The following is a 19915-nucleotide window of genomic DNA, read 5'->3' as shown; positions in this document are numbered from 1 at the left end:
CATTTATCACTGGCACATTATAGGATTTTCAAAAATGTGCTTACGCAATGATTTTGGCAACACTTATCTAAATTTAAATGCCCAGTTTCTTCCCTAACTGGTGCGGTTCCTGGCAAAAGGAAATAGCAATGTTATACATGTCTACCAAAATAAAACCATCAGGTTCAAGGAAAGCTTGACACAAATCTTATCTTCATACACACAGAACAGTTCCCAGCCAAACATCTTGTCATTCATATATAATCTTAGCACTAGGGAGACAGAGGCAGGAAGATCGGGAGCCCAGATTTATCCTTTGCTGTATAATGGGTGGGAAGTGATGGGCTATGTGAGATCCTGCAAAGAGTGTGGATTACAAGGTATATTTCTAAATTTTCTTCAAGTAAATAAAACATAGGAAAACTATTATTCAATTATAAGTTTCTCTTTTCCTAGGAATGTCCCAAGACTGTCGGTGCTGTGTTAAGTAGCTTGGTAAACTGTATTGATGTTATGATTTGTAAATGCTTGGCTCAGGGAGTGGCACTATTAGAAGGTGTGGCCCTGTTAGAATGGGTGTGGCCTTGTTGGAGTAGGTGTGTCAGTGTTTTCGGAGGCTCTAAGACCCTCATCCTAGCTGCCTGGAAGCCATTATTCTGCTAGCAGCCTTCAGATGGAGATGTAAAACTTTCAGTTCCTCCTGCACTATGCCTGCCTGGATGCTGCCATGCTCCCTACTTGATGATAATGAACTGAACCTCTGAACCTGCACCCAATTAAATGTTCCTTATAAAATTTGCCTTGGTCATGGTGTCTGTTCACAGCAGTAAAACCCTAAGAGAGAAGTTGGTACCAGGAACTTGGGTATTTCTGTGATGGGCCTGACCATGTTTTTGTTTGGAAAAATGTGGATTTGGGGACTTTGTATTTGGAAAACCATGAAATGTTTTTACTGGGGCTTAGTGAGCCATCCTAGTACAAATATGGAAGACTTTGTTGCCATGAGTGATTTGACCTGTGCAGACCTGGCTCAAGAGATTTCAGTAGAGAAGAAATTCATTATGTGGCTTACAGCCTCTTTCTGTGGTATTTCAGTGAAGATCTCTGAGTTCAAGGTCAATCTGCAGAGCAAGATTCAGGACAGCCAAGCTTAGGCAGTGAAGGAACAGAAAGCCAGTAACAATGAAATAGAAGAAGTTGGGGGGGTGGGGGGGAGGCATGTTATGACTCATTCTGCTCTGTTCCAAGCAGCAGAACTTGGGTAGCTTCAGCCATGTGGCTCTGGCTTTAAAGTGGAAAATGGAAGGGAATGCTGGGACTATTGATGCTGGTTATGTAGAGCTAAGAAACTAGCAGTGATTAAGAAGAGACCAGCATCACTGAGGTAAAATCTTCTGGCAAGTGTTTTCTGAGAGCACAAAGAAGCTGTGTTCCAGAGATAGCCAAGGTTGTACCTCAAGCTGCCACTGTACTTGGTAATGTGTAGGAGTCACCCAGGGGTCTTGGGTTTGAAGGCATGAAGGGGTCATGAAGAGCAGCTGAGGCTTGGCTGTGAGAGGCCATAGAAGGCCATTGGTGAAGGTACAGCCTCAGATGCTGTTGATGGCCCAGGACTGAAGGAATCATGCAAAGTATCTGAGGCTTGGCACCATGAAGAGAGCCTAGGAAAGGTGATTGGTGAAGCCGAGTTCCAGCAGAACATCCCATTGTATTGGAGATGCCAGTGCCATGGGATGATCCCTAATAACCGCAGCAGCAGTGGAGTGGATCAGTCTGAGCTGGAGAAGTGATCCAAGCCCTTTGGAGGAGCCTAGAAGATCATGTGTGGATCCCAGACATTGAAACAGGAAGCTGCAATATTGAAATCGTCTTGGAGACACCCAAGATGTTCAAGATGCCAGTGCCATGAGCTATCTGCTAAGGAAGGCTGCTAACAGGGAGTGAAAACAGTCTAGAAGAAAAAAATTTGTTGCAGTCAACAAAGATGAAAAAGGCGTTGGAGATCTGAATACTGCTTTGATGTCAGCCATGGAGATGCAGAGTTTAGAGTTCGCCTAGCTGGTTTCCTGTCTTACTCTGGGGATTACAGTTAAGTAACTGAGAGAATCTCAGAAGAGACTTTGAACTTTGACATTTAACATTGTTGAGACTGCTAGAGACGATGGGGACTTTTGAAGTTGGACTAAATGCATTTTGCATTTTGTTATGTTTGGATATGGCCCCCATAGACTCACATGTATGAACAATCCTAGGGGAGCCAGGGAGTGGAATGTTAGGGTTTGTATATACTTGGCCCAGGGAGTGGCACGATTAAAAAGTGTGGCCTTGTAAGAATGGGTATGGCCTTGTTGGAGTAGGTGTGTAACTGTATGTGAAGGGCTTTAAGACCCTCATGCTAGCTACCTGGAAGCCAGTATTCTGCTAGCAGTCTTCAGATGAAGATAGAGAATTCTCAGCAACTCCTGTGCCAACCCTGCCTGGATGCTGCCATGCTCCCACCTTGATGATAATGGACTGAACCTCTGAACCTGTAAGCCAGCCCCAATTAAATGTTGTCCTTATAAGAGTTGCCTTGCTCATGGCGTCTGTTCACAGCAGTAAAACCTAAACTAAAACAACTGATTAATGATCAGAATAAATCAGCAAGCCAAATATGTAGGTGCCATTCTTCCCACATAGGCCAAGGATGTGAAAGATATCTGGCCTTAATAATCATTGGCTTCACCAGCAGTGTTTAGCTCATCATTGTCAGTAGCAGGAGAACAATAGCCTGCATGCAAAGGGAGGAAATGTTATCGATGGATGGACTGTCACGCAGGCAAAGTAAATCTTCTTGACAGCATGTTAAAATATCTAATACTTAAAAAATAACATTTTCTGAGAACCTGTGATGTCCAAACAGAGAGCAAAAAGTGACTAGAAAGTTTTAAATGTGGTTAGTTATGTTTTTTTCTTGAAATAATTTCTTTAAGCAAAAGAGAAAAGGTGAAGAGGAGGCAGAGTTGTTGTTCTGAGTATTACAGATGTGAGAGATTATTCTCATCTCAGCATCACATACGCTAAATGCATAGCTAAAGATTTATCAAAGTATTGCAGGAAGGACGAAAGATAATCCTGCTGTATCCAAGGGGTTTGTGCACTGAAGGTAGCTACTGGAGAGTTACTGGATTTTTTTTTTAACTAGGACATTGTTCAATAAGATTAAGCAATCTGATTGCTAACAATAACAATTAAGAAGTTAGGCTCTGGTTCGTATTGTATTAGAGAAGAGGAAAATAAACGAAGAAAAAAGGGGAGAAGAAAGAGGAGGAACAGAAGGAAGAGTAAAAAGAAGAGGAAGCGGAGGAGGAGGGAGAAGAGGAGGAGGGGAAGGAAGAAGAGGAAGGGGAGAAGGAGGAGGGGAAAGGAGGAAGAGGAGGAAGAAGAAGAAAAAGAAGAGGAAGGGGGAGGAGGGGGAAGAGGAAGAAGAAGAAAAAGAAGAGGAGGAGGAGGAAGAGGAAGAGATAGAAGAAGAGAAGAAGAAGAAGAAGAAGAAGAAGAAGAAGAAGAAGAAGAAGAAGAAGAAGAAGAAGAAGAAGAAGAAGAAGAAGTAGAAGAAGAAGAAGAAGAAGAAGAAGAAGAAGAAGAAGAAGAAGAAGAAGAAGAAGAAGAAGAAGAAGAAGAAGAAGAAGAAGAAGAAGAAGAAGCATCTCAAAGAATATAGGGGCTCAAGTGGTGACTGTATTTAGAACACTATCTCATTCCTCCTCTGGGTCTCTTGTGTGTACAACACACATATGTATACTCATGAACACACACATGCACATACACACACACTTATTCAATCAATCATCAGGCATAACAAATAGTTCAAGCACATAGTTTATAGGTTTCATCTTCATTCTAAGTGAAAAATTTAAGTGAACAACATGTTAAATACGGTAAGAATATTCTTAGTAAAATATTTTATAATGAGCTTTCAAAACGTAAATTGTAAGCACTTGTTGGAATGTGTAAAACTTTCAATGTAAAAAACTAGTGTAATAAAGCAAAAATTAAAACTAGTAAAGACTGGATGGTTGGTTGGTTATTTGGTTGTTTGTTTGTTTGGTTGGTTGGTTGGTTGGTTAGTTGGTTATTTGGTTGGTTGGTTGGTTATTTGGTTGGTTGGTTGGTTGGTTTAATGAATAAATGGGGAAAAGGAAAGAACAGCTATGTTCTAATAACAATAATAAAGAATTGAAAATCTCATTTATTCAGTGATTAATTCTGATATAATCTTTCTGTTACTCAAGTCACAGCTTGAGTAGATCATTCTAGAAAGTGGCAGACACAGCAGAGAGAAGTTCATTCTCCTGGTCCACGATCATGGTTGGCAATCTGATTAGACACCAGATCTCTCTTCCCTGGGAACTTGAATATTGGATAGACCTTTCTGGCCTTTAACTAATACTTATATTCTAACCAAAGTACCATTAAGCGTATGTATTATATCTGCAATTGTTTTATTTACAAACATTACAAGCTCCTATTCACACACATGGCATACCATATGTGTATTCTTTTCCCTACAACTAGGGGCTCAAGATCTGGATCGCATCCGACTCTCCACCTACAGAACAGCATGCAAGCTGAGATTTGTGCAGAAGAAATGCAATTGTAAGTGTGACTTTTGTTTGTGTTAATTACCTGCATGAGTACTATCATCTACACTTGTTACTGGGCTTATTAAAACCAGTTATCTTACAAGGATTGAAAAACATATGCTTGCTCAAGAATGAAGCAGGAACGGGGATCATGAATGGTAGAGAAACAGTTGCTAAGCAACTCTGAGGGCTGATTTATTCTTAACTTCTGAAGTCTTAGAATGGATGTGCCTCTTGAGATCTATATCTATATGTACCTCTCTCTAGATATAGATATGTACACTAGTTGTTTAGATATATTTAGATAGATAGATAGATAGATAGATAGATAGATAGATATAGATAATTGAAAAGATAGATATAAATATATATGTGAGTATATGAATGTATATATATATATAGATAGATAGATGATTGAAAGATAATAGATAAATAATGAATATAGATGTTATATATATGTATATAGATATATTATAGACAGGTAGAAGATAGATGGTGGACAAATCTAGAAAGCAAGGGAGATTTCCGAATTCTACATGGAGTGTTTTATCTCTTCTCTACCTGGGGCATTTTAAATGCTATCCAAGTACTTGGAAAATCATCATACATAAAATGGTCTCGGCATGTCAAAGACTATCAGTGTTTACAAACATTTAGAAAAATATTAAAGCTTCTTTCTGAAGCTATAAAATCAGCCCAAATAATCAATGTGCTGATTACATTTGTGGACAAGAACGGCAGAAGAGACATAGCTCTACAAAACACAGGAAACTGTTTCTGCTTGTTGTTGCCTTTCGACTGCACACAGCAAGTGGATTGGCCAATCACGTGGCAGTTCAGTGTTCCCCGTGGGATGCCACGCTCCTCTGATGGATGCCACAGCTGCTTTCTCTGGCAAAAATATTACTTTGTGGTTCATTTATATCAATTTTTCTGTTCTTTTTTTAAAAATTTGACTCTGATTCAAAATTTATAACTTCACATTTACTAATTAGTAAAGGACAGACTTGTTTTTTTTTAAGCCATAACATTCTACACAGAATGTACATATAGTTCTTGAATTTCTAACGTAGGAATTAGACTCTTAGTGAATGCAGAGCCAGCCATTTCTTCAGGCCTACCCTGCCTGAATCTCTACAGGTAGTTTCCAGGGCCCTGGGTAGTTACCCAAACCCATGCTTCTGTATCCAGTTGTTTGGGCCTGGGTGGTGGTGCTTACCTAAAGACAGTTCTCCATCCAGGGTATTAAGTGATAAGAACTGGACAGGATAAGAGGGGAGAAAACACACACACACACACACAAAGCAAACTGTGTGAATGGGTGTGTGTGTGTGTGTGTGTGTGCATGTTGTGGCCAAGGCTGGAGATAGATTTTAGCTGGTAGAGTACTTCCTTAGCATACGTGAAGTCCCCATCACCACATTAAGCAGATAGTACATGGTCAGAAAGAAAAAGAATTCAAGATCATTGTTAACTACATACTGATTTTGGTCTGTACTGGGATACCAGAAACCCTGTTTTCAATAATTAATTAACCTGATTTTTATTGGATATTTGCTTTATTTACATTTCAAACGGTATCCTCTTTCTGAGTTACCCCTCCGAAAATCCCCTATCCTATCCGTCCTCCCCCTGCTCATCCCCCCTCGCTAATTTCCTGACTTGCACTCCCCTATTCTGGGGAATGGAGCCTTCACAGCACCCATGGCCTCTCCTCTCATCGATGTCTGAAATGTCCATCTTCTGCTACATATGTTGCTGGAGCCAAGGGTCCCTCCATGTGTACTCTTTGGTTGCTCTTAACTTGATTTTTTTAAAAAAGATGTACCTGCATTTATATTCTCAGGCATGAATGAGCCAGTAAAATCCTGTTCCGTTAAGAGGTAAGGAAGAAACTTCCACAGAGAAAAGCCTCCTTTTCCCCTCACTGCCATCCAAAAAAGAACAAATGGGGACCCACCCAAGTGAAGACATCCTCCCACATTCTTATGACTTATTTCAACCCCTGGCCTTTCAGATTGAGGGGGTGGAGGGTGAGAGAACGGTCTGAGAACACCATCCCCCCAAAACCTTCGCCAAGCTTTCTGTAGGCTTCTTTCAGGAAAGGTAGGGACTTCCACAAAATGGCTAAGAGGAGGGAGCACGTAGGTGGGAGAGAAGATAGAGAATGGATGGAGGGAGGAGTAGATTCCTATGATCGGCAACCCTAAAGCCAACATTGCAGCGTGCACTCACTGTTTGGTCCCTGCCTGCCCTGCTGCTGCTCCAGCATCCTGTGGGCCACATCCACCCTAACGTGAGAGCCTGTTCTCATTCTTACACATTTCATTTTCCTTCCAGTTCTTCTTCAGTCTAATCCTTGTCCTGTATCCAAAACTGTGCCCTGGCCTACTTGGAAAAAAGAGTATGGAAGCAGAGGGGACACTAATGTGCCCATGTGTGGGGAACCCAGGAACCTCAAAGATACCTAGTGTCTCCTTACAGCATCCCCTCAAGTTTCCTCTTAACTCAGTAAACATGTATGGTCAGGAAAAAGAGACAGTGTGACTGACCTGAGATGCAACCTTAAGTCACCTAGGGTCTAACTGGGTAACAGGATTGTTGAGAGTGCATACTCCCATATTAAGAAATGATACTCAAGGGGTCCTGAAGAGATAGTGCCCTGATATGAGAGACTTTCTTGAAGAAGAATCTGGACTGGCATTAAGCAAACAAAAAAGAAAAAGAAAACCATTGTGTGCTTTACAATGTACCTGATAGGTCTCATACATTTTTAGAATGAGAAAAAAAAAATCACAGTCCAAAAAAACTAGCTAAAAGTTGAAGCCCAGAAAAGAAAAGCAAGCATGGCTAGAATGTTGCACTAAAAGTGAGCTTTTTAAAATGCTTTCCATGTTGATCAGAACATCAAATGCAGAGCTGCATTTGCTCCATTTTCTTTCCTAACAATAGATGAAACAGTGAAGTGTTCAGTGTTACTTGTGAAATGGTAACCCAATTGATCTTGGCTTATCTTAATCGGAATTGGAAACTTCTAGAAATGTAGACAAAGGGGGTGATCATCTTAGCAACCTAACATTCACCAGGGCTGAATTTACATCCTTGCACCATTAGAGCAAGGTGATTCTAGTCTACAGCAAAAGCCAACACAGTAAATTGTGGTGCCTTGTCATGGAGTTTTACTCCACAGCAAAGGGCATAAGATAAAAATCAGAAGGCAGTGGGTTTGCCTCTCTGGAGCACAAAGATGCTGATCACCTCCAGTAGCGAAGAGAAGGAGCAGCGGTTCGCTACTTGCAGCAAAGACCACAAAGGAGATGATGATGCGTCCTGGAGCAGGCTAAGCAGAGAGCAGGCCTGATCTGAAACACAACAGGGCTCCAAGCTTGCTTCCAGTGAGGGCAGCGACGTGTGTCCTGGTGGCAGTTGGCTAGCACCTGCTAACCCAGAGACTTACTGAGATATCTTGGCCTACCTTCAATACTCTAACAAAAATGTCATCTTATATGTAGTTTGTAAACAAAAGAAATGTATTTATCTTTTCATAGCGACAGTGACTGGGAAGCTCAAGATGAAGGTGCCAGTTCAGTTGCTGTCTGCTATGGACCCAGTTTCTGAATCATAGGTGGCATCTTTCTTCTCAAGAGACCTCAAGAGACTGAGGGGCAATGTCACACACAGCCTAGAGCCTCTTTCATAAGGGCTTGGGTCTCCACAGTGAGCCTCCACTTTAAAGACTTAATCACTTCCCTAAAGATCCCACCGCCTACTGCTGTAAAAGTAGGGATTAAGTTTTCACATGTAGTCGGGGGAGAGGAGACAGCTACAATCAGGTCATGCATAGGACAGCTCATTATGGTATTTATTTCATAGAAATCAGTGGGCCGTAATCAAGCACATGATGTTTATTTTTAGGTGCAGAAACTCCTTAGAGGTAAAATTTATTCTGCATATTAGCAAAACTAAATTTAAAATCCACATCATAGAAGAAAAGTATATAAAATTGGCTCCTATAAAATCATCCCACAGAGGGAAAATTGCCTGAATACAGCAGGAATGTATGGATTTTTTTTTTATTTACTGAAATCAAAGAGCACACATGTTAGTTAATTACCCATCCTACCCACACAGAGCTCAGGCTCCCATTACAGATGCCGAGGCCACCTCCTTTGACCCTTGGTGGATGCTGAGAATACCGACTCCCAGTGCTGTGGAAAGGACTTAAAGGCAGGCTAGCAATAACTCTTTGTATAGGCAAAGAATTATTTGTTAACAAGGAACAATAATACGTAGATGCGATTAAGTAAATTGTTGCTCCCACAAGTTTAATCCTCATTAGAAGCCATTATTTAGAGAAAAATTATACTCACTCATTATATGTTTGGTTTTATCAATAAAAATAAAATATTGTGGACAAATTATCTCTCTCTCTTTCTCTCTCTCTCTCTCTCTCTCTCTCTCTCTCTCACACACACACACACACACACACACACACACACACACACACACACGTTGCTCTGTAACTTCCCTCATTCTCTCTAGAACACAAAGCACCCTGGAGTCCCTTCTGCCTAGAGGAACCCACTCTTGGTTAGGTCTTTTCCTTCATCAGAGACATTTACCAATCCTGCTGATAAAGGAACAGCTGTAAGAAATCCACCTCATTTTTATGACAAAAGGCTCTCAGCCCTCCTCTGTCAGAGTTATTTTCCACATCACTACGTCTGTGATTTGTTCATTCTTGTATTCTGTTGGAACTCCCTACCCCATGACATAATTAACAACACTCCCTAATAGGATAAAAGAATGGATGTCTCTAAAACCTAAGGGGCATCAGGCTGGCTATTTTATATCTTAGGAAGAGTGGAAATGTAGAAAACTATCATTTCTTACTCTCTGTTCTTTCCAGAGGTAAAATCTTTAGTTTCCAGATTATTTAAACTTCTGTAAAAATAGCCAACCAGTAAACTATTGATAAGCTCTGTGAAGTAATACTGCTCAGTGTTTATTTTAAGCAAATAAATACTTTCTTCTTGACCAGTATTTCTGTGATCAGCAATGGCGGGCTTAATGACCCAGGCACCCTGCAGTGTCAGCACATCTTTTTCCTTCAAAACTTACTTTGGAGTCAATGAAACGTGGCTTCAAGTTCATGGTCAACAGAGAGGCAACACAAGAAACAAATCGGAGGTACAGAATTACTCCTGTTTAATAAAGGGAGGAAAACGTCAAGGCAAGGGGATGCCACTCCTCCACCCCAGCAAGAGATGCCAATCCCTCAGTCCCTGTAGTCTCAGCTTTGGTTTTCTTTCAGTCAGTAGCAACAATTAAATTGTTCTTTAAAAAGAAAAGATGTCCAAGTGTCTATAATTGCATCTGATCTTTCATAGTTTCTCAAAATGTCTCTACTAAGTGAAATGCCTTTTGAAAATACCTCCCCACCTGACGCCCATTCAAAAAGAGTTGGTTAGAATTTATGCTCTTATCCACATTAAGATCTGTCAGCGTTTTTTCCGGGATTTCGTAGGCACCAGAAATTATAGCTACCTATTGATAGACTTCTCTCTATCACAGCAAAACTAACCTAAGAATATCACATTTCTTATATAGTAGTTCCTAATAACATCTCTCAGGTGAGCGAGTGGATGTGAGGTAGATTTGTGTTTTCACTAGTACTGATTGCAGCTTGCTTTCCTCAAGGGGGTGCACAAGTGTGTCCTGTCTGCCTGAGTGTGCTAGTGTGTCTCCCTGCAACACTGGTCAGTGTGCACGTGTGGTTCTTCTGTCGTTACACACTCAGTTCTTAGCATCCCAAAGGGCTGAAGTCTGACTCTCTCATCCAGGACTTGAGGTCCTCTTCCCAGTGCATCAGCTGTTGGTGAAGTTCTTGTCCTTCAGGTTGTGGGACTGGTGTCCCTGTTTTATTGTTGGGTGCCAGCTGAGGACGGCTTTTGGTTCTTAGAGTTTTCTTGATTCCTTGCTGTTATCCCTGTGGACAGGTGATCGCTGCTGGAGTGGGTCTCTCATCTCCTCTTCTGTCACCAAACAGCCTTTGCTTTTAAAGGAGGGAGTTAGTTGTTTGTGCCAGGACTAGCCAGATAATCTTTCAATTTTAAGGTTAACTGATTTAAAGCCAAAAACTCACCTGTGAAAAAAATCCCCTGACAAATATCAGAATTACAGTTCCATTGCAAAGCTAGGGGAAGGCAGGCAGCACCAACACAACGGGTAAGTAATCTTGAGATAATCTTAGGAGTCTACCAACAAAATGTCCAAGAACACAGATCTTTAGTGTTTCCAGATAATAACATTGAATGTAAAATAATTTTAAGTTAAAAAGAAAGAGAAAAGAAAATTGGGAGCATTCTTCCCCTGGTCAAAGAGTGGGATGAAGGGCAGGACGTATCCCAGTTAGGCGCGTAAGGGGCAGATGGCTGACAGGAGCAGAATCAGCCTGGCATTGTTTCAGATGTCTTCCGTGCATGTTTTCATTACTGATGTTCGATGTTCTAGACACTTGTTTAGAATAAAGAAAAGTACATTGCGCAAGAATGCAACGTTCTCAAAAATTCCCTGTGGGGGAAGTTGCTGGCTACAGGGTATAAACAAAGTCGTTAGTGACACCCATTTAAATTGAGTGTAAGGGAGAGGTAGAGCTCTGCACCTACGAGAGAAGTGGTTTCCCCTTCATCAGAGCAAACCTCTGACAGAATGTAGCTAAGGTCCTTCCGGTGTAGATGTGGCTTTCAGCAAACTTACTTTTATTCCTTGTTTATTTGTTCCTTATTTGATATAGGAGATGGAGGGTTTGTTTTTGATGATATTTTTAATTTTTGAGAATGTTGACTGTTTTGTTCAGGGTCTCACCACAGAAGAGCAAGCTAGCACTGTGTTCTTTCTAGAGGTAGGATGCTGCCATCCACGCTCCCCCTTGCCTCTCGTCTGCTCCTGGTGATACCCGGATGCTATGCAGCCAGACGCATCCCCTTTAATGGCCTTGCAGTTGGGGAACATGAGGCACCCCTAGTATTTGAAACTTCTCCCAACTGTGTTTATGCCTTTGGATGCCAATCCAAAAGTTAGTGGTATTCCCCTTAAGATTTCCTTGTCCCCTTCCTGGAAGTCTCTGACACAGTCAGTCAACAGAATGGGGAATGCCCAGAACGTGTTCTCCCATGAAGAGTGTACGTTGGCACTCTGGAGCACACTAACAGAAAGTAGAACTATAGGTGGTGTCTCCCATAAAGTCGCACTGGCTGTTCCCATGGAGACGCAGTCCCAGTATCACCCTGGTTGGCTGTCCCATGAGGCTTCCTTAATACTTGTTAACAACACACTTCATTAACGATGCATTCAGCAAATAGGGATGGTACAGCAAGTTTAACATCAGGCCAAAAGGTGTGGGTGAAAAAATAGAGAATTCAGAAATCTCCCTATGCATGTTTCTCTTTCACGAAATTTAAATGAGCGGATTCTACCTTCTAATCTATCACAGGCTACCTGTAAAAAACCAGGAAAAAGGAAAGTTAGAAGCTGATTAATAGAATTAAGAGATAGATTGATAGAATTGATAGATTAATAGAGGGAGGTCATTTGCCCTGGACATAAATGTATAAATCTTCTTTAAACTTGTCTCCCAGTTCAGAATGTAAATTTCGTAGCACCCCTCCCACTGCATATCTACATGCCTCTTACGTTTTTTTACCACCTATCTGAGCTGACCCTAATATCTGATCAAAAAATATTTCACAGTATGAAATGACCCTCAGACTTTCCTATCTACTGAATAATCCCAGACAGGGTCCCCAGGACGCTAAGTATGAGAGAATTTACTACTATTTTTACATTATTTTATTGTATAGTTGACCTTAAAGTAGAGGGATAATCTGGCTTTTCCTAAACTAACTATATGAGCCATTTAAGAGCAGAGAATTTTCACAGGTAGAGTAAAGCTATACTTTTTACATCATGTCAAGCTAAATGTGGTCATAAGTGCAGTTACTTTTAGTTTTAAAATTACCCAGATTGCAGTCTGAAATAGCCTTCACGATATCTTATCCCTTGGGTGGTGGTAATTCTTCCTGGAAAGCCAGAGACTTCAAAGGTTGGACATGCCACTGCTGTCTTGAAGATAAGGAGAAGAACATGTTAAATTCCTAACCGTTGAAAGGTACCTAGCAAGAAAAGCCCCAAGACACACTGAGAACAAAATGAATAAATATTTGGAACAAATTTTCTCCAGAGCATTTAAATGAGAATTTAACTCCTCCCCTGGTTCTACTGTTTGTCTTTCTTTTCTCCCTAAAATACTTATCACATCCTAAGAGGTTCAATGTTATATAAATTACTCAGTTGTTATTTTTGTGTTATTGGCTCACATGTGAACTTCTCGGGGACAGAGATCAATGTGCATGTTATTTATTGCTGTGTGTCAACGGTCCCTGGCATGTAAGTGTTTACAGAAACTTATTCAGATGAACCACCCTTTTGAGATTGAGAAAATCCTATCATCGAGTAAATGATGCAATAGCATGTGTGACCTCATATCTATTAATTTAAATAAGTAAAATACTTCTGACCTCTTACTCAGTAGACATTAATACTGTGTTTCAGAAATGCAGAGTATTTATTAGAGCTAAGAGGTGGCTCTGTGGTTATGCGAGAGTTCTGTGTTCCCAGAGGGCCCAACATCTCATACCAGGACCAACAAACACTGACTGCTGCATAACCTCTTGGAACTCTTGCTCCAAGAGATCCAACACCCTTTTCAAGCCTCCACCAGCAATACACTCGCATGCTCAAATCCACATAAAATCTGAAGAAAATATTTGTCAATCTCTTCTAGGTTTACCTCAAGACTTGGTAACTCAAATTCTGTTTTCAGCTTCAATTTTCTTGTGACAGGGTTTTCAAAGCTGTAGGGTTAATTTCCATGTTTGTAAGGAAGCTTTGGTCATTATTTGATGCCAATGGAAGAATGGGCTTCATACCCATTATGGAGAAAGCCCTGTGGGTCTCTGAGGGGTTTGGGGGGGATGACAGTTGTATATCAGACTGAGATCTCTTTTCTAGGCCTTGAGAAACGTCAGGATATGACTGAATCCTAAGTGCGTTCTAAAGCTCAGTGTATACATGTTACTACAAAACATATGGATGGATACAGTAAGCCATAAAATGTTCATATCCATAAAACTAGCTGCTTTATTGCCTTAAAAGTAATAGCTAATGTGTTCAGGCAAATCATTGCATTATTTTTTGTTTGGCAAATGCTCAGTGAAGTGTGGTATTAATTATCTCCACCTCATTATTACTTTAACACAGTCATAAATATATCCCATGGCTGTCTTTAAATTATTTTAAGCTATGTAACACAAAATTTAGCTTTAAAGCCATTTTAAACGTACCCATTACTTCCATTAAATACATTCACAGAGTTGTTCAAACATAGCCAGCTATGCCCAGAACTTTTGCACATGCCAATTAGAGCATAATGACCACTGATACAAAATTATTTCATTTACTTTTAAAGATTTATTATTTTTATTCATGTGCATGAATATTTGTCCACATATGTGCATGTGTCATGCCTACTGATGCCTATAGAGACCGGAGGTCAGCAAAGCTCCTGGAACAGGAGTTACAAGAAGTCGTGAGCTGCCATGTGGGTCCCAGATCCTGTACAAGAACAGCAAGTGCTTTTCACCACTGAGAAATTCTCTAGCTCCCTTATTCACATGATATTTTTAATTTGTGTTTATGTGTGCATGCACTCACACATTCACATGCATGCATGCACATATGTGCACACACATGAATGCCAAAGCATGGGTGTGGAGGTCAGAGTGAACTTCTAATGGGAGTGAACTTGTAATTTCACCTGCTGGGTCCCAGAGCCTGAACTCAGCTTGCCAGTCCTAATGGAAAGTGCCTTTGACCTGCTGGGCCATCTCACAAGCTCACATTAATAGAAATGTTGTCTAAGACAACATTTGTCTCCAGTCATAGCACCAAATATGTCCCACTCTAGTATGTAAGCTAAGTACCCCAAAATAACACACATGTTTAAATTCTATTGGCTGTACTGGGAAGAAGGCACACCTTAAGCTATCCTGAAATTCATTTAGGAAACATGTTCAGCAGATTACCATGACTAAGCCCATTTTCTGTACATAGAGCAATACTAAAACAGAAAAAAAAAAACACCTCTCATTACAGAGTCTGGCAAAGAATATTGTTTTAGATAGGAATATGCAATCTATTGAAAAGAGGTAAAACCAGAAAGACCTGTGTCTTCTCACTGCATGTGCCCTCTGTGCCCTGACTCCACACTCACCTGCAGGTAGCTTTATAACATGTCTACTGAGTGATACTGTGCACAGGACATCTTGGTTGGTACCTTGAAGGATATGAGGATGATTCAGATTTAAAGATTTACCTTAAGAAACTTAAGAGGTGACTGTAAGAAACCTATTGTGGATGATATATTGCTTCCATTTCTAAAGTTGATTTACCCAGCATTCTCTTTGGTCTGAATTTACTTCTAAGTTTTTTTAGGTCCTTTTTTCCCAATTATATTTCCAGACCTTTGCCAAAATCTCTACTTGGCATGTTCTGCACAATTTACTTGAAAGGTTTCAAAAATGGTTAACAGAGCAGGCAAGCTGAAGACATGGACTGTCCAAAGGAAGCTATTAGTTTCCTTTCCCTTTGAAGATCTCCACTCCCCCAAATAATATTGACACATCTTTAGGAACACTCAACAGGTCTGACAGTCATAGCGCCAGTTCTTGGAATTATCACCTGCTTTTACAAGTGACGGTGTTGATGAAAACTGCAGTGTGAGATGAGCCTGGTGCTTTAGCCTCCATGGGTATTTTCCAGAGTGTAAGTATTTAGGAAGAAAATAGCCTCAAGCTTAGAACCTAATGATCTATTCTACCTAGTAGTACACATCCAGGTTCTGTGAGCATCAAATGACTCTCTAAAACATCACTGCGTGAGCTGATATTAAGACTTATCAGTCCTGAATCAACTGGTAGGTTGGATTTTTAATTGTGTGTGTGTGTGTGTGTGTGTGTGTGTGTGTGTGTGTGAATGTGGTGCCTATGGAGGCCAGAGGCATCAGATCATCTCAAGGGTGGAGTTATAGGAGGTTGTTAACTGCCTGGTGTGAGGGCTAAGAACTGAACTCGGGTCCTCTGTGAAGCCATTGCTCAAGGTTCCTCAAATGTCACTGTCACCCAGGAAGAGAACTTGAGAAATTTAACAGCTAACTCTGAAACACTCCTCCGTACCTGTCTGACTGACTTCCATGCCCATCATTATATCCCATTACCACTTTCATGTTTAATTCTATTGTGAATTGACAAATAATATGCATTTGAAGAGCACAGTGTAACATTATACTATCTGAGTGTCTTATGGATTATCAAAGATTAATTACCATATACATTTCTTCATGTTCTCTAGTAATTATCTCTCTTAGTGTTGTCACCACATATCTCAAAAAAACACAACATAAGAGAAGGATTTATTTTGGCTCATGGTTTGAGGGCACACAGTCATCAAGATGGGGATCACATAGTGGCAAGTAGTTCCATGGTGGCAGAGGCCTGAGACAGTTTGCCCACACCTCAGCAGACCAGGAGGTGAAGGAGGCCTGAGATGGTTTGCCCACACCTCAGCAGACCAGGAGGTGAAGGAGGCCTGAGATGGTTTGCCCACACCTCAGCAGACTGGAAGGTGGAGAAAGGGCAGCTCTGGTACTCACCTAGGGCATTCTTGTTTTATAGTTTTATTCAATCTACTGACACTCTGGGTGGGTCATCCTTCCTTAATTGATCCTCGCTGGAAAACTCCTCGAAGATACACCCAAAAGTACATCCTATTAATACCCTATGTGTTTTTTAAATCCAATCATATTTACCATCACATTGACTAAAAGATCAATTATTTCTGGTGAAAACATTTAAAATATACTCTTTTAACAGTTTTTACCTCTACCCTACTCCAATTAATTAAAGTCATTCTAATTGGCGTTATGTCACTAGAATTATCCCATGGTTTTTTCAATGCTAGAGATCAAACCCAGTCCTTGCATATAGGAAACACACTAAGCCACATCCTTTATCTCATATCTTTTGAAGATTTTTTTATTCGATATATTTTTTATTTACATTTCAAATGATTTCCCCTTTCCTAGCCCCCCCACTCCCCGAAAGTCCCGTAAGCCCCCTTCTCTCCCCCTGTCCTCCCACCCACCCCTTCCCACTTCCCAGTTCTGTTTTTGCTGAATACTGTTTCTCTGAGTCTTTCCAGAACCAGGGGCCACTCCTCCTTTCTTCTTGTACCTCATTTGATGTGTGGATTATGTTTTGGGTATTCCAGGTTTCTAGGTTAATATCCACTTATTAGTGAGTGCATACCATGATTCACCTTTTGAGTCTGGGTTACCTCACTTAGTATGATGTTCTCTAGCACCATCCATTTGCCTAAGAATTTCATGAATTCATTGTTTCTAATGGCTGAATAGTACTCCATTGTGTAGATGTACCACATTTTTTGCATCCACTCTTCTGTTGAGGGATACCTGGGTTCTTTTCAGCATCTGGCAATTATAAATAGGGCTGCTATGAACATAGTAGAGCATGTATCCTTATTACATGGTGGGGAATCCTCTGGGTGTATGCCCAGGAGTGGTATAGCAGGATCTTCTGGAAGTGAGGTGCCCAGTTTTCGGAGGAACCACCAGACTGATTTCCAGAGTGGTTGTACCAATTTGCAGCCCCACCAGCAGTGGAGGAGTGTTCCTCTTTCTCCACACCCTCTCCAACACCTGCTATCTCCTGAATTTTTAATCTTAGCCATTCTGACTGGTGTAAGGTGAAATCTCAGGGTTGTTTTGATTTGCATTTCCCTAATGACTAATGAAGTTGAGCATTTTTTAAGATGCTTCACTGCCATCCAAAGTTCTTCAGGTGAGAATTCTTTGTTTAACTCTGTACCCCATTTTTTAATAGGGTTGTTTGGTTTTCTGGAGTCTAACTTCTTGAGTTCTTTATATATATATTGGATATTAGCCCTCTATCTGATGTAGGATTGGTGAAGACCTTTTCCCAATTTGTTGGTTGCCAATTTGTCCTCTTGATGGTGTCCTTTGCCTTACAGAAACTTTGTAATTTTATGAGGTCCCATTTGTCAATTCTTGCTCTTAGAGCATATGCTATTGTTGTTCTGTTCAGAAACTTTCTCCCTGTACCGATGTCCTCAAGGGTCTTCCCCAGTTTCTTTTCTATTAGCTTCAGAGTGTCTGGCTTTATGTGGAGGTCCTTGATCCATTTGGATTTAAGCTTAGTACAAGGAGACAAGGATGGATCAATTCGCATTCTTCTGCATGCTGACCTCCAGTTGAACCAGCACCATTTGTTGAAAAGGCTATCTTTTTTTCCATTGGATGTTTTCAGCCTCTTTGTGGAGGATCAAGTGGCCATAGGTGTGTGGGTTCATTTCTGGATCTGGAATAACAAAAAACCCAGGATAGCTAAAACTATTCTCAGCAACAAAAGAAAGTCTGGGGGAATCAGTATCCCTGACCTCAAGCAATACTACAGAGCAATAGTGTTAAAAACTGCATGGTGTTGGTACAGTGACAGGCAGGTGGATCAATGGAACAGGATTGAAGATTTTTTTCTAATGAAAGATATATTTCTTTATTTAAATTTTTATTAGATATATTCTTTATTTACATTTCAAATGTTGTCCCCTTTCCTGGTTATCCCCCCCCAAAAAAATTCCCTAACCCATTTCCGCTGCCCCTGCTCACCAATCCACCCACTCCTGCTTCCCTGTCCTGGCATTCCCCTATACTGCAGCATCTAGCCTTCTCAGGAACAAGGACCTCTCTTCCCTTTGATGTCCTACAAGGCCATCCTCTCCTGTATATGCATCTAGAGCCATGGGTCCCTCCATGTGTACTCTTTGGTTCGTGTTTTAGTCCCTGGGAGCTCTGGGAATACTGGGTGGTTCATATTGTTGTTCCTCCTATGGCACTGCAAACCCCTTCAGCTCCTTGGGTCCTTTCTCTAGCTCCTCCATTGGGGACCCTGTGTTCAGTTCAATGGTTGGCTGAGAGTTCCCCCTCTGTATTTGTCATACACTGGCATTGCCTCCCAGGTGACAGCTGTATCAGGCTCCTGTCAGCAGCACTTGTTGGCATCCACAATAGTGTCTGGGTTTGGTAACTGTATGAGATGGATCCCTAGGATGGGCAGTCTTTGCATGGTCTTTCCTTCAGTCTCTGCTCCATATTTTGTCTCTATATATCCTTCTGTGGGTATTTTGCTCCCCCTTCTAAGAAGGACCAGAGTATTCATACTTTGTTCTTCCTTCTTCTTGTGCTTCATTTGATCTGTGAATTGTATCTTGGGTATTCCAAGCTTCTGGGTTAATATCTACTTATCAGTGAGTGCATACCATGTGTGTTCTTTTGTTATTGAGTTACCTCACTTAGGATGATATTTTCTAGTTCCATCCATTTGCCTAAGAATTTCATGAATTCATTGTTTTTAATGGCTGAGTGGTATTCCATTGCGTAAATGTACCACATTTTCTGTATCCATTCTTCTGTTGAGGGACATCTGGGTTCTTTCCAGCTTCTGGCTATTATAAATAAGGCTGCTATGAACATAATGAAGAATGTGTCCTTATTACAAGCTGGAGAATCCTCTGGGTACATGCCCAGGAGTGGTATAGCAGGGTCCTCTGGTAGTATTATGCCCAGTTTTCCAAAGAACCACCAAACTGATTTCCAGAGTGGTTGTACCAGCTTACAATCCCACCAGCAATGGAAGAGTGTATTTATTTAAGGGAGTTATTTATGACCTTCTTGAAATCCTCTATCATCATCATGAGATGTGATTTTTAGATCCAAATCTTGCTTTTTCTTGTGTGTTGAAGTAACCAGGGCTCACTGTTGTGATGATGCCATGTTGCCTTGGTTTCTGTTGGCAATGTTCTTGCGTTTGCATTTTGCCATCTGGTTATCTCTGATGTTACCTGGTCTTGCTGTCTTTGACGGTGGCTTATCTGTCCTGCAAGCCTGTGTATCAGTATTCCTGGGAGACCTGATCTCTCTGAGAGGAATTTAGGTATGGAGAGCTGTGATACAGGGTCAGCTCAGGTGTGCAGACAGAAACTAGAAGGATGTTGTCCCCAGCTGATCCTTGGTTCTTATGTCCTGATGGCTCTGGGCAGGTACCTCTTGGGCCAGGAATTTGAAGAGAGGTCTTACTTATACATACAGGTATATAAGG

At 41.0% G+C, this 19915-nt stretch overlaps 1 protein-coding gene across 1 annotated transcript in view; it reads left to right on the top strand.

Moving 5' to 3' along the window:
* Positions 1-19915, top strand: part of Dtna (dystrobrevin alpha) — a 250751-nt gene that overhangs the window by 127164 nt on the left and 103672 nt on the right. The window contains exon 4 of the mRNA XM_052155755.1: positions 4537-4617. Coding sequence (XP_052011715.1) covers positions 4537-4617 — 81 coding nt within the window. The remainder of the gene's footprint in view (positions 1-4536; positions 4618-19915) is intronic.

This window comes from Apodemus sylvaticus, chromosome 13 (assembly GCF_947179515.1).
Source record: "Apodemus sylvaticus chromosome 13, mApoSyl1.1, whole genome shotgun sequence".
Classification (NCBI taxonomy): Eukaryota; Metazoa; Chordata; class Mammalia; order Rodentia; family Muridae; genus Apodemus; species Apodemus sylvaticus.
The sequence above is the reverse complement of the archived record's forward strand: the minus strand, read 5'-3'. Positions and strand labels throughout refer to the sequence as shown.